Below are 16106 nucleotides of genomic sequence, written 5' to 3'. Positions count from 1 at the left end.
GGCCAGTAGTGTACACCAGCTTCAGCATCTGTAGTTTCACGAAGTTCCGATAGGTGGCACTGCTGTACGTAGTCTTGAAAATGGCGCTTGTAGCAGTGTGCGTGGCACAAAACCAGATTATCGCACATATTCATAACCTCTTGCCGAACGTCTTCGGGGACCTGGCAGCGGATGAAGGCACAGGGGTTCGTTGGGCGAGGCTGTCATCATGGCAACAAGGTCGCACAAGGCTGTGTGATCTCCCGCGTGCCCGCTGGCCGCACGTAGCTGTGACTCCTGCAGTGATGGAACTTGTGGACACTCCCGTTCGAGGTGATCACAGTCAACAACCTCGCTGCTCAACTGGACGTCTCTGTTGGTAGAGCTAACACACTCGTCCACCAGCTGGGGTACTCAGAGGTCTGTGCCCACGGGTTCCTCACCACCTAACAGAAGACCACAAAGAGCAGCAAAGGACGATCTGTGTGCAATTGCTTCCACGTTGCGAGGCTAATGCTGGCTTCATCACTTTGTGCCGGAAACGAAACAGCAATCCGTGAAGTGGCGTCACGCTACCTCCCTCCCGAAGAAACGGTTCAAAGCCGCACCCTCAGCTAGTAAATTCATGGCGACGGTCTTCTGGGACTGTGAAGGGATTATTCTGTTTGATGTCCTCTCTCACGGTGCAACGAACAACTCTGAAGTGCATCGTGCTACCCTCAGAAAATCGAACGAAGTTCTTCTCCATGACAACGCAAGGCCTCACCAAGTCTGCGCTTCCGAGAGCAGCTCACAAAACTTCATCAGATTGTTCCTCCTCGTCCACCCTACAGCCCGTGTCTCGCAACTTTTCACTGCCATCTGTTCAGCGCAACAAAAGATGTAGTCCGCGCGAAGCAATAAGCGGATGATGGGGAGTTTATTGATCTAGCAAGACGTTGGCTTCGACGTCGACCAATAGAGTGGTACCATGTGGGTAATTACTTCCTCCCAGTAAGATGGCGTAAGGACGTCGCTCTGAACGGAGATACTGTTAAAAATGGGGTTTACAGCAAAAAAAAAAAAAGGAAATAATATAGTGTATCGGAATCCTGAATAAAACCAACCTGTTTTCAGGAAAAAAAAATGTGTTACACTACTTATTGAATGCTCCTGGTGCATATCCAGCCACATGGCTTTGTCCATTCATATTGACACTATGTGGCCTCATGGACCCCAGCTCCATTTTCCTGTGTGGTTTATTTTAAAAGTAGAACGCCCATTTACTTTGTAGTGTACGCTCCAGGTGTCTTTCGTAGTATTTTTCGAAATCAGGTAACGACCCCACAACGCATTTCGTAAGATGCAACATGGAGTAGTAGTTAATAAGTTTCAGAACCACCAACAGCTCACTGTTTTTCAAGCGAAAACTGTAACATATGCCAGCACATTTGCCTTATACGAACTAAATGAAGTTCATTATACATTGATCTTTGTTTAGGAAACGTGTATACGTAATCAGTCTAAGCTAGTTACAAATGGTTCAGAAGAAAAGCCTGTTGCGCTTGCGAAGATCCTACCATATCAGTAACTAATTTTCCGAGACAGATAACGTTTTTCAGGATTCCATATTTCACAATTTGTAAAAAGATCGGGGTGCAACTTGTTCAAAACTTCGACTGAACTTTCAGTTATAATTTTAAAAGACGTGGTACGCCTTCAGCTTAGTGACTGATATTAAAAAAATATATAAGACAATGGACGGACGAATAAATGGGATCTGTACGAATTACCCGACGATACATCAGGCAGTCTTAGGCGTTTGGCAAGCGTCCGACTAGTGATAAAATACGAAATCCAGAAAAGTGAACTGAGTTTTGTGTCTTCTGCTGTAAAAAACATGCATGCATGTGTTAATGACGTGGAAATGTGCACACTTTCAGAGCCAGTAGCTCCTTCTGTTAGAAGGACTGAAGGGATAAAATATACGGGGTGATTCACGAAGATATGCAAATATTTTAATATGCTATTCTACCAGCAAAACTAAAGAAAAAAGTTTATATAAACATAGGTCCGCAAATGTTTAGTTACGGAGTTCTGGAAAACTCACGATACTCGTCTGGGACATGTTTTATTAGATTCACCAGACCAATAACAACAAAATAAATGGAAATCGTGCTTTACTTTAACCTCGTACAGTTTTACAATGGCTTCACGTTAGCGAAGTTGCTAAATTTCAGGCAAAATCTTTTATTAGCCGTAACTCCGTAACTAAATATTTGCGCACATATGTTCATATAAACTTTTTTCTTTAGTTTTAGTTGTAGAATAACATATTAAAATATTTGCATATCTCTGTGAATCACGCTGTATAATAATGATAATACCGTGCAGGCCTACGGCAGTGTAGTGGCTCTTACATAGTTACCATCGTTTTGTGCTGTCAGTTAGTTCATTTATTGTTGCATAATGAATAGTGAAGCAGTTCCTGATCCATTGCAGTAACTGCCTACAACTCGGAAAGGGCTTTTTCATCAGTTATCGGCGTACATGTCTCAGTTTGGCTATCAGAGATCAATGTGACAAAGTATGTGTGTGAGGGAGATGATTTTCTTCCATTCGTTCCACAGGCTGTAGCCACCTTATGTCATGCATTAATGTCACTATTTTAAGAACATCGATGTTATTGGTAACTTACATAATCTATATTACAGTCTAATGAAATATTAATGTCAGTAATGCTGTTTCAATATATATATATATATATATATATATATATATATATATATTGTGTGTGGTGTCTGTCCTTTCGGACATGTCCGAAAGAACAGGCGCCATTTTAATCCTACAGTCACTATGAGTGAAGACAAAACCGAAGTAAAGATATTAGTTTCGATTTATATGACAGTGAGCAAGTAGAGAATTTATGCCGTACCGGGATTCGAACTTGGGTCTCCTGCTTACTAGACAGCTGTACCGACGACTACGAAATCTGGACATAATGGTTAACCCACCTCACGGACTGCCCTAGCATGCCTCCCGTCAGACCCAAACTCTCAATTTATACAACACACTATTAATGTATTGATCCTGCTCATTAGCCTCCGCCGATTCCCATAAGGCTGCGGCCGCAATGACTTCAATATCGGCGGATTCAGCCGACGACCGAATCGGCCATAGACGGCCTATCTTTTCAAATCAGTACGCCACTACGTATGCGGTCACGCTATAGCCGACCTTATCTCCCGAACATACAGGCTTCGGCTTCGGACGACAGTCGGTGAAATTCCAATCACTTTGTTTTCTTCGGCCAAATCGACCGACGTTCTCCCACACGAAATATGGAGAGTGAGAAACTGATTAGTCCAAGAAAGTGGGCGTTTGTGGCATCCTGAGGATGAAAATATCATAATCGGGATATAGTTCGGAATCTATGGACTGGAATCTCGGGTTTATTCTAAATCTCAAATAGACAAAATCTTTATTGGAAATTTCAGACATAGATTATAACCTCAAAAAATAATTTGTTCAAGCAAGAAGGGTGGCGTATCTTAACGTGCTTATAGATAGTGTACTAGATCATTTTTGTGGTACGTTGTGATTAGTTGTCTACAAATTATTGCTACTGTTTACTGACATTTTATGCCTGTAGGGCAGTGATTCTGTTAGTATGAAGTGGTTTGCAAATGTGGTGTATTCCCAATTTTGAGTGCTGTAGATTATCAGAGTATCTGATACTACACTTTATGCTTGTCTTTCACTCGTGGGCTGAATGACAGTCATTGAAGGTTAGTTGATGTACGTCTGCACAACTTTAAACAAATGCAGCGAAACACAATGTTTATAAAAAAAGTTCAAATGTGTGTGAAATCTTATGGGACTTAACTGCTAAGGTCATCAGTCCCTAAGCTTACACACTACTTAACCTAAATTATCCTAAGCACAAACACACACACCCATACCCGAGGGAGGAATCGAACCTCCGCCGGGACCAGCCGCACAGTCCATGACTGCAGTGCCTGAGACCGTTCGGCTAACCCCGCTCGGCACAGTGTTTATAACTTGCTTTTCAGCACCACGAATTATCACGAGTATGTATAAAATAACGTTTCTTCCGTCATCTATATTCGTAAAACTTGCCTGGTTATTCCGATAACTGTAGTCAGAGAGTATAGTACTCGCCACAATCTTAACGAGAGAAGAAAGCTCATTCACATGCATTCGGCATCTCTTTAATAGCAGAAGCTGCTTGTGGCACTCGTATCCAAGCACAGAGGCGCTGTGGTTAAAATGGAGCCTACTTCGTACATAGAATAGATTCTAACATAACATAACCACCCTTGCACCTGCAAAAAACTGATGAAGGAGATCGGATGCACTATGTCTACGCTATCGACCGCTCTTACCGGGCGTCCTCTGACGACGGTGTATGACGACTGTTATCGGTGCCACAGTGAATGCACGTTTACAATTGAGCTGGATGTGCATCTGCACTGAAGGGATCATTGACCATCCACATCTACATCCATACTCCGCAAGCCACCTGATGGTGTGTGGCGGAGGGTACTTTGAGTACCTCTATCGGTTCTCCCTTCTTATCCAGTCTCGTATTGTTCGTGGAAAGAAGGATTGTCGGTATGCTTCTGTGTGGGCTCTAATCTCTCTGATTTTATCCTCACGGTCTCTTCGCGATATATACGTAGGAGGGAGCAATATACTGCTTGACTCCTCCTTGAAGGTATGTTCTAGAAACTTCAACAAAAACCCGTACCGAGCTACTGAGCGTCTCTCCTGCAAAGTCTTCCACAGGAGTTTATCTATCATCTCAGTATAGCTTTCACGATTACTACATGATCCTGTAACGAAGCGCGCTGCTCTCCGTTGGATCTTCTCTATTTCTTCTATCAATCCTATCTGGTACGGACCCCACAGTGGTGAGCAATATTCAAGCAGTGGGCGAACAAGTGTACTGTAACCTACTTCCTTTGTTTTCGGATTGTATTTCCTTAGGATTCTTCCAATGAATCTCAGTCTGGCATCTGCTTTACCGATGACCAACTTTATATGATCATTCCATTTTAAATCACTCCTAATGCGTACTCCCAGGCAATTTATGGAATTAACTGCTTCCAGTTGCTGACCTGCTATATTGTGGCTAAATGGTAACGGATCTTTCTTTCTATGTATTCGCAGCACATTACACTTGTCTACATTGAGATTCAATTGCCATTCCCTGCACCATGCGTCAATTCTTCACAGATCCTCCTGCAGTTCAGTACAATTTTCCATTGTTACAACCTCTCGAGATACCACAGCATCGTCCGCAGAAAGCCTCAGTGAACTGCCGATGTTATCCACATCATCATCTTAACGACACGCTATCGGCTGATCTTATCGGACGACCTCTGGCGACGGTATCTGTCGACTGTTATCAGTGCCACTGTGAATGAAGCCTTAGAATTGAACTATATATGCATCTGCACTGAAGGGATCATAGACCGTCATCATCTTAATTTTATATATATGGTGTCTGTCCTTTCGGGTGATGGCCAATGATCCCTTCAGTGCAGATGAACACCAAGCTCGAACTTATACGCAAATCAATGAGATGCCGCGAGTAATGAAGCTAGGGCCACTACATCAGTTGTGTGGTATAGCGAGAATTCGCATCCGACGGGAGGCATGCTAGTGTAAACCGTGCAGGTGTGGTGACCGCCGGCACGGTAACTCAGCGCGTTCGGTCAGGGAGTTAGCTGCCCTCTGTAATAAAAAAAACTGAGTTAATGGATCAACGACGAACTAAAACTGGTCTCTTGGAACGTCCGCCCCGAGCAGATAAAACGAACAAAAAAAAGCGCCGGCACGGTAACTCAACGTGTTCGGTCTGTAATAAAAAAACTGAGTTAATGGATCAACGACGAACTGAAACGGGTGTCATGCGACGTCCGCCCCGGGCAGATACAACGGACGAAAACGAACAAAATGAGAGTAAATAAACAAATTTAAAAAAATAAGCGAGAGACCTTGGTTCGAATCTCGGTGCGGCACAAATTTTAAGCTTGACGCATTGATATATTAACAGCTTGTGCGTTTAATTCTTTTGTGTCTCAAAAAGAATTTAGTTTTGCGATCGAAGCACAATCGAACCTTATGTTCTTACCTCTCACAAAATTTTACTTTAACCCTCAAGGGGCAATTAACCCCAGGTTGGGAACCCATGGGTCTAGAGTGAACAATTAGTATGTGAGAAGCTGCTGGTAAAACGCCACACATTCACTCCCAGGATTCCCCAAGCCAAGCGCCGAGCCACAGTGTTCGTACGATGTTTACAGCAGTGCAGCAGCCTGTGGAGGAGAGCGGACAGCACTGGAGAGCTGACGCTGTGTGTTTGTGTGTTGCAGACACGCTGCTGGCGTCGGAGGGCCCCGCGGAGCAGGTGTTCGTCTGCTCAATGCGGGTGGCGCGCGGCGACGCCTTCCAGACGCCGCTGGCCGACCCGGCGAGCGAGGCTTTCCGGGTGCGCGCGCGCTCCTACCGAGAGTCGCTCAACATGGCGCTGCGCCGCAGCCCGCTCCACTCCGCCTTCCTGGGCACCGAGGTGCTCGCCTTCGACGGGTCAGTACGCTGTCTCCACTCTCCTCTGCACTCTTGCACCGCCGACAGGTTGGATTTTCAAGGGAAGTGTGGGATTTAACATTCGCCTTTCTACCGCTCTTTCGAACTTGAACTGAGGCACGAGTCTTTGCCCCCCCTCTCCCCCCCCCCCCCCCCCGCAAAAAAGCTCCCTTATCTTCTTCCCATCCTTTAACCCTCACTATACCACAGGGGGAGGAAGGGTGTACTTTTTTGACCACCCTGAGAAACTATTGCAATCTAGTCAGTCACTTTACATTTTAAAATTTTGAAAATGCCAAAGAAACTAGTATAGGCATGTGTATTCAAACACAGAGATATGTACACATGCAGACTACCGGCTCTGCGGTCGGCTTGTAGAAGACAACAAGTGGCTGGTGGAGTTGTAAGATCGGTTACTGCCACTATAAAGGCAGGTTATCAAGATTAAGTGAGTTTGAACGGGGTGTTATAGACAGCGCACGAGCGATAAGGCAAAGCATCTGCGAAGAAGCGACGTACTGGGGATTTTCCCCTACGACCATTTCACGAGTGTACCGTAAATATCAGGAATCAGGTGAAACATCAAATCTCCGACTTCGCTGCGGCCGGTAAAAGATCCTGCAAGAAGGGGACCAACGACGACTGAAGAAAAAAAATATGGTTTAAATGGCTCTCAGCACTATGGGACTCAACATCTGTGGTCATCAGTCCCCTTGAACTTAGAACTGCTTAAACCTAACTAACCTAAGGACATCACACACATCCAAGCCCGAGGCATCTAAACGCTCGACGTTACGATCCCTCTGGTGGGATCTTCATCAGGATCTTCTGGAGTCCACTACTGTTCTAGCAGTAGTGGACACCAGAAGATCTTGAGAAGGATCCCAGCAGAGGGGTCAAAACGTAGATCATTTAGAAGAAATTTGAGGTGGCCTAATAACCAAGAACATTTTAACTTCATCATCGATATGCGCTTTCGGAGCCGAAGCACGACACAAATCCTAACGCCTCACCTAGGCCCGTCAACACCGACATTGGACTGTTGATGACTGGAAACATGTTGTCTGCTCGGAGCCGACCGCGGTGGCCGATCGGTTCTAGGCGCTACAGTCTGAAACCGCGCGACCGCTACGGTCGCAGGTTCGAATCCTGCCTCGGACATGGATGTGTGTGATGTACTTAGGTTAGTTAGGTTTAAGTAGGTCTAAGTTCTAGGGGACTGATGATCTTAGCAGTTAAGTCCCATAGTGATCAGAGCCATTTTTTGTCTGCTCGGACGAGTCTCACTTCAGGTTGCGTCGAGCGGATGGCCGTGTACGGGTGTGGAGACAGCCTCATGAATCCATGGACCTTGCATTCAGCAGGGAACAGTTCAAGCTGTTGAATGGTGTGGGGCGTGTGCAGCTAGAGTGCAATGGGACCTCTGATGCATCTAGATACGACTCTGATAGATAACATGCATGTAAGCATCCTGTCTGATCACCTGCATCCATTCATGTCCACTTTGTATTCCGTTGGACTTTGGCAGTTCCAGCAGGACAATACGACACCCCAAACGTCCAGAATTGCTACAGAGTAGTTCGAGGAACACACTGCTGAGTTTAAACACTTCCGCTGGCCACCAAACTCCCCAGATATGAACATTATGGAGCACATCTGGGATGCCTTGCAACGTGCTGTTCAGAGGAGATCTCCACCCCCTAGTATTCTTATGAATTTATGGACAGCCTTGCAGGATTCATGGCGTCAATTCCCTTCAGCACGACTTTAGACATTAGTCTAGTCCATGCCACATCGTGTTGTGGAACTTCTGCGTGCTCGCGGGGGCTTTACACGATACAAGGCAGGTGTACCAGTTTCTTTGGTTCTTCAGTGTAACATTCTCATTTCCACTGTTCTTTCGAACTTCGACTGAAGCTCCCTCATCTCCCCATGCTTCTGTCCCCTTTGACCCTCGCAATACCAAAGGGATGGGTGGGTGGAGGGGGGGGGGGGGGGTAGGGCTAGTACTTTGTGCCCACTTAAGGAAGCTATTGTAATCTATATATATGGCTCCGTAGATTACAATAGCTTCCTTAAGTGGGCGCACACACACACACACACATATATATATATATATATATATATATATATATAGCTCCGTAGATTACAATAGCTTCCTTAAGTGGGCACAAAGTACTACCCCTACAGCCTCCTCCACCCACCCATCCCTTTGGTATTGCGAGGGTCAAAGGCGACAGAAGCTTGGGGAGATGAGGGAGCTTCAGTCGAAGTTCGAAAGAACAGTGGAAATGAAGAACCAAAGAAACTGGTACTCCTGCCTAATATCGTGTAAAGCCCCCGCGAGCACGCAGAAGTTCCACAACACGATGTGGCATGGACTAGACTAATGTCTAAAGTCGTGCTGAAGGGAATTGACGCCATGAATCCTGCAAAGCTGTCCATAAATTCATAAGAATACTAGGGGGTGGAGATCTCATATATATATATATATATATATATATATATATATATATATATGTGTGTGTGTGTGTGTGTGTGTGTGTGTGTGTGTGAGGCCCGAGAGAACTGACAACACATAGATATATACATAATTAAGGAGAGAACGGCCAATGACCTCTTCAGGGTCGAAGCACATCAGGCTCGAACTCTTGCGGGAATCGGCGCAAAGACATGAGTAATGAGGGTGTTGGGCAAGGGGCACTACATTAGTGGGGAGTGGAAAATTTGGGTCTGACAGGAGGCACGCTAGTGTAGTCTGTGCAGATCCAATGACCACTTTGTCTGGATGACACAGTTGTGAATGTATCTGCATAATAAGCGGAAGAATTCGAAGGTTTCGAATCCCTGTCTGGGTACATGTTTTCAACTTTCCACATTGATATAAACTTATGCTCGTTTGCAGCCAGTGTCTATAGTTCCTTTTTGCCATAAGCATTTATACTTTCTAATTAATTTTTCTACTTGTTTCCATAAATGTTTTAAAAATTTTCAGTTACACTTAATCCAAAACTTTAAGTCTTAGTAGTAGATGACACTTTCTCCAATGATTGTCATGTTCTGTATTTTCAGTTTCAGCACCTTACTTACATGTCAGTTTCTCTTAAAGAGATTTTCATGTTCTGAACCATACTAACACATCAGTACATCTTTCAAAAGATTGTTCTTAATATAGTCAAGACCAATTAACGAATTTAGATTTATTAAATTTTTTGTAGGCTTAAACCTAAGAATTTGACTGCGTCATCTCTTCTAGATCTTGTTTGTTATGAACAATCTTAATCTGCTCACATTTTGAATGTTTATTTTTGAATTGCACTATGCGAGTCTTAGACACGTTTAGACTGAACCCATGTAGCTGAAACCAAGTTTCTAAGTCCACGGCTCATGGGATCACAGTAGTGTTCTCGCTTTCTGAGCACGGGGTCCCAGGTTCGATTCTCAGTGGCGTAAGAGATTTCCACCTACCTCAAGATGACTGGGTGTTGTGTCATCTTCATCATCGTCATTCATCCCCATTACAGTCTGAGGAAGGCAATGACAAACCACCTCCATTAGGACGTAGCCTAGTATGGTAGTGCGGGTCTCCTGCATTGTTCCCCTGCACTCTGTCGAGAAGCACGGGACTTCATTTCCATTTCCAACTTTCTAAGATACAGTGTGTACTGATCACAGATTTGGGAATTTTTGCTGAATCCTCATTTTTAACTAAAACAGAAGTACCATCTGGGAACAAAACTGATGTGGGGTTAATATTTAATGGTTAGTCATTGATATAGGAGAGAAATATTATTGGGTCTAATATAGAGCCTTGTGCAACTCTCCGAGATATTTTTTTCAGTCAGAAAAATAATCTACACCATTTAAAGAGATGCTAACTCCATGCTTTCCGTTTGATAAGTAGAATCTACTCCACTGTAGGGCACTGACGCTGATACCACACTTTTCAAGCTTGTAAATAAGCATTGCGTGGTTTACAGAAGCAAATGCCTTTGTGGGGTCGTAGAAAATTCCTGTCACCTTATTGCTCTTGTCTAATGATGCACTTATTTTCTCAAAGAACTGTTCACAGCACCTATGGTGCTTTTCCCTTGTCAAAAACCAAATTGATTAATTAGCGTAATAGAATATTTTGCAATGAAATTTTAGGTTTGAACAACAGCAAGTTTTTCAGATATGTTAGATATGACTGCTAGAATTGAGATAGGATGTTGGTCTCTCTTGATCCCTTCTTGAAGAGTGGTTTGACCTCAGCATATTTCAGTACCTCTGGGACACAGCCATCTTCAAAACATTGATTTATTATTTGAGCTAGGGGCTCTGGAATTTTGTTGTGTACTGCTTAAATAACTTTGGTACTCATTGCATCTTAGCTTGCAGATTTTTGTTTTTTAATTCTAGGATTGCATTTTCTACATCCTTCACAGAAACTTTTAAAAATTTAGTATGTTTTTCCGAGTTTTCATTTAGGGCAAAGGGACTCGCATTAGAATTTGCAACATTTACAAAGAAGTCATTAAGGTACTCTAGTATGTGAGGTGGATTTACAATGGTATTTACTTCAGTGTCAATTTTTGAAATTTCTTGGTTACAGGCTTTAACATGTAACTCAGATTTAATGACTGATCACACAGCCTTTGTTTTATTTTTATGATTTAAAATTAGCCTGTTATTTGTCAATTTTTTTGCTGCCTATGCAACTGTTTTTAATATGGTTTTATAGAGTCTAGTATATTCAATGAAATCAATAATATCTTTATTACATTTTAATTCTCTGTGCATTTGCCTTTTCCTTACACTGGAAATTTTTATGGCCTGGGTAATCCAGTTTCATTTGTCATTTTATTGCTGCAGAGTCCAGGCAGAGATAATTAAAGATACCAAGAAAACTACTTAGGGATTTCTCAAATTTTCATCACTTGAGTTAGAATGATCAAAAGGCCATTTTTTCTCTTTTAGCTTATTACTATATATATATATATATATATATATATATATATATATATATATATATATATATATTGTCAATAGAGGTTGCTGATTGGCCATTGTCCATGGTAGATTCAAGGTAGTTCAATTTGAAACCATATTTCTTTACAAAGTCAGTGAATCTTGAAATGTAACTACTATCACACTTGGTATCATTATTAAAATCAGCAGATATTACATCTTTTCTCTACAAAGATCTTCTACCATAATTTGAAGCTCAGATAAGAATAGTTCTGTTGTTGATCTCCCTAAGATTCTGTTTGCTGAGATTAGTGAGTCTATTATTTCTACACAACAGCTCTCAAACAGATATTTTTCATTTCAATAATTAAAACAATTTCTTGTTTCATAATTTATACCACTATGTAAAGGTATACATGATCCTCCATGTGACTTGTTTCTTCTGAAAAGCTATTTGCTAAACTGAAGTTCACTGTTTTGTTTAATTTTAATTGAGTCCTCAGTAAACTAGTGCTCATTTAGACAAACAACTCTAGTATTTGCACATTCTGACAGAATGATTTCCAGTTCGTCTATTTTGGAGCTTTATTGTTTGAAGCATTAGTCTTTAAACCATTTATAGTCCAGTGCCTAACATATCTTCATTGACTATTACTTTAGGCTTCAGCACAGGTTTTGCCAGATAATGATTTGATTTTGACTTCCTTAATTCTACACAAGTTTTTTTTACACCCATCAGTACTTTGTTATCCTCATTTTTTATGACCTGGCAGGTGTTTATGAACATCTTCCTGAATATTTTTGAGCCCAACCTTTTCACATGTAGACCATCTTGGCAAGACACTTTGCACTGTTCTTTAATGGTACTGTTTATTCTCTGCACACAGCTGTCACTCGCCGATCTCCTGTACACAATGCCACTGATTATTATTCTGGAGCCGGGCGAAGTGGCCGAGCGGTTCTAGGCGCTACAGTCTGGATCGCAGGTTCGAATCCTGCCTCGGGCATGGATGCGTGTGATGTCCTTAGGTTAGTTAGGTTTCAGTAGTTCTAAGTTCTAGGGGACTGATGACCTCAGAAGTTAAGTCCCATAGTGCTCAGAGCCACTATTCTGGAATTCGTGTAGAGGTTTCTGGCAGTTGGAATAAGGTTCCTTGTGTGGTTTAAAATTTCTTCTTCGCTGTTGTTTCGAAGGGAATTTGTTCCCACATGGATAAAAAGACGTTACGGATTGCTGGTACACGTATCTGCTACGCTCTCTCTGGAGTTTAAGACATTGTTTAGATGTTTATGCAATATACGTGTCATGATTCCTGGTTGAACGTCGATTTCGGAGTTTGGAACGCCATGTTTTTCAACAATGAGTCACTTACAACAAAGAATTCACTTTCTATCTTATTGTAACGCACATTTTTGTCCTTTTTCTGCGTAACAATGGTCCACTTATATTTGTTTAGTTCTTCCGTATTTTCAGTTTCTTTTTCTTTCGCAATGGCGGCTCTATTTTTTCGCCAAATGACAGCTGTATCACTCACCGTATTTTCCGATGTATCTCCATTTAATATTAGAGTTTTTACGCATACACTACGTTTTTCACGTTCCAATGCAATATTTTCCTGCTTTGGCAACATCAGTTCTGCTGTCACCCTAAAGAACACAAATAACTTCGTCTTCAGAACTTAATGCGGATGTTAATGGCGCATTTTCGTCATGTCCCCAATTTAAAGCCAATGAGGGCTCCCTACTTATGCCGAGATGAAGAGGCTTGCACAGAGCAAGCTAGTGTGGAGAGTTACATCAACTCAGTCTTTCGAAAGAAGCAGTAAGAATATTGTGTAAAGTAAGTAACTTCACAACTCACGCAGCCTACTGACGCCTCTTGCACTTCTTACTTTTATTTCCCAGTACATTTATTCCGCAAGTCGCATTTGTTTGGTTAACGGATATATTTACTTGTTAAGTATTCCTCAAAGTTCTCTTTTTCATGTGATCAGTGGAAAATGATAAATGAATAAATGAGTCCATGGTATTATTTTTAACTAGTCATTGTTTCTTGTGTCATGAAGGTGTACCTTTGGAATTGACACTAGTTCTCTGCTATCTTTTATTACCACATTGTTGTTTTATACACTAATGGGAAATGAAGAATTAACACCTGCAATGACATTATGCCTTTTGAGCCTCATTCTAGAGAGTTCAACATTTTAGAAATGCAACGATTGCTAGAAAAGAGCACAGCTTGTGTAACTGAATTTTAATGACAATATGAGGACTAGGATAGGTGGCTACTCACTGTAAAGATGACACATTGAGTGCAGACAGGCACACTGAAAAAGACAGTTACATGTGCAGCTATTGGCCAAAGTCTTCCTCAGCAAAGAAAACATTCACACAAGCGAGCACACCTCACGAACACTCAGTCACCACCTTTAGCAGCTCCGATCAGTCAGGGCTGCTACTGGTGGCAGTCGAGTTTGCATGCAGTGTGGTTACTTGTGTGAATGTGTTTGTTTTCTTTGCTGAGGAAGGCTTTGGCCAATAGACACAAGTGTAATGTCTTTTCGTTGTGCCTGTCTGCAATCAATGGGTCATCTTTACAGTGAGTAGTAGTCTATAGAGAGTTGTTATTCCAACTTGGAGTTTCCATTGTTTAATTGAATTTTAGTGATTTTGTGTTGTGATCAAGTTAAAGGCTAGAGAGTCATTCCAAAGAAATGCCCAGCATGTTGGACAATCAATTGCAGATATATTTCAAAGTTGATCATGGTTTTACAAGAAAGATATTCATGTTTTGTCATGGTATTAGATGGCAGCAGGAAACAAGTTTGTACCTCAACTGTTGTACTTGGTTGTCAGCCACTGCTGACTGCATGGTGACTACAGTACATACTAGTGCCAAAATTATATCCAGCTTATACTACTGTCAGGAAAATTCTTAGCAATGTGATGAAAGTCACCTTCAATTGAACAGTTAAAAATGTAGGCAAGACTGTTTTCTGAACCCCCAGGTATTATGACATGATCATCTTTAGCAAGATTTTTCACTAGAGAGCACAAATCACATATAGGCCTATCATTGCTGAACCTTACACATGAATAAGCTGGCAATCTGATATTATACATATAACACCAAAAAATTATAATGTAGATACCAATTCATTTGTCAGCCATGAAAGCCTGACTCATTAAATAACTTATAAAGCTAAGTACATTTTAAAATGATTGCCCATATTGACATCATCAATCATTTGATCATTACATTGAAAGTTTCTTCCTTGTGTGTGTTTTCCTCCACTTACTACTTGTGATTAACTTTGGCCATGGTTTCAGTGTCAGCACATTAGATGTTTCATTTGATTGTTAAGGTTTTACAGAATATCCATTTGGAGAGTATAAATATATTATTATATGAAACTCTTTCATTTCTATATAGGATGGAGTCAAAGGATTTGGTGGTTCATTTTAACCTTCATTTTGATCCATACTGGATGAATATCGATGTACCATTGGTGGTGGAAGCCCTTAAGCAAGGTGTTGTCAATCCTGAATCACTATACTTCTCCAACTACACAATTGACCCAAGCAGCCTGGAAGTTAAAGGTAATATATTATTTGTTTCTTTCTCTCTATATTTTTGTATGTTTTGACAAGGAAGGTATGTGTTACATTTTAAAGAAACAAGACAAACTTCATACATTATTAGCAGTTTATAATATTTGTTATTTGAAGTATGCGTTACTAGGTGCAATCATTCCACAGGTTTTATATTGGTATGATAACCACCAGCAGTCCACCTGGATGAACGGCCATTGCCAAACTGTGGCCAAGAACAAAGTAGACTAGTCTGTGGCACTATATGCAGCTGATCATAACACACTTGATTTGAAGGATTCTTCCCTCCACCCCAGATGTTCTGAACTGTGCAGATGGGAGTTAACCTTACAACACTTTGTCCTCTCCCATAACTAACCTGGCCTCAACCCTCTCTCCCCACCAATACGCTACTATCCCTTCCCTTCCTTGTCGCCTCCAGATTGCTGTTTGCATCCCACAGGATAACTGCATTTCGGCCCGAGATGCTGGAGCTGGCGGTCATGTGTGCATAAGGTGTGCTTGCTTGTGTGTATGATTTGTGTGTGTCTCTATTTGACTGATGGAGGCTGCAGATGAAAGCTGTATATAAGTGTCTTTTAATTGTGCCTGTCTGCAACTTAATGTGTCATCTTTACTGTAAGTAGCAATCCGTCTTTTCCTACATTGTTGATATTTTTTCTGTTTGTTCGGAAATATTTAGAAATGAAATTTCATCACATTTGGATAACGCTAACCCATGCCAACATGAAAATAAAGTTGGGTACTAAGTATGATCTTGGAACACATAATAAAACATAAAATTAATAAGATATAAAATAAATTTTATTTAACCATAATTTTTATTTACTTATATTTGTTTAGCTATAATTTTTGTTTTGAATCTACTAAAGACAGTTTTTTTCAGTGTTTCATATTTTCAGTCAGGGTATAACTTTCAGTGATATTCGACACACTGCCAAACCCAATTCTTTTGTTTTTCATTTGTAGTT

The 16106-nt window shown here is 41.5% G+C and overlaps 1 protein-coding gene across 1 annotated transcript in view; it reads left to right on the top strand.

The window, feature by feature from the left end:
* The window catches only part of LOC126338987 (atrial natriuretic peptide-converting enzyme), a 236390-nt gene that overhangs the window by 172533 nt on the left and 47751 nt on the right, over positions 1–16106 (top strand). Inside the window, exons 3-4 of the mRNA XM_050001594.1 lie at positions 6360–6573; positions 14957–15123. Coding sequence (XP_049857551.1) covers positions 6360–6573; positions 14957–15123 — 381 coding nt within the window. The remainder of the gene's footprint in view (positions 1–6359; positions 6574–14956; positions 15124–16106) is intronic.

This window comes from Schistocerca gregaria, chromosome 1 (genome assembly GCF_023897955.1).
Source record: "Schistocerca gregaria isolate iqSchGreg1 chromosome 1, iqSchGreg1.2, whole genome shotgun sequence".
Lineage (NCBI taxonomy): Eukaryota > Metazoa > Arthropoda > Insecta > Orthoptera > Acrididae > Schistocerca > Schistocerca gregaria.
The sequence above is the reverse complement of the archived record's forward strand: the minus strand, read 5'-3'. Positions and strand labels throughout refer to the sequence as shown.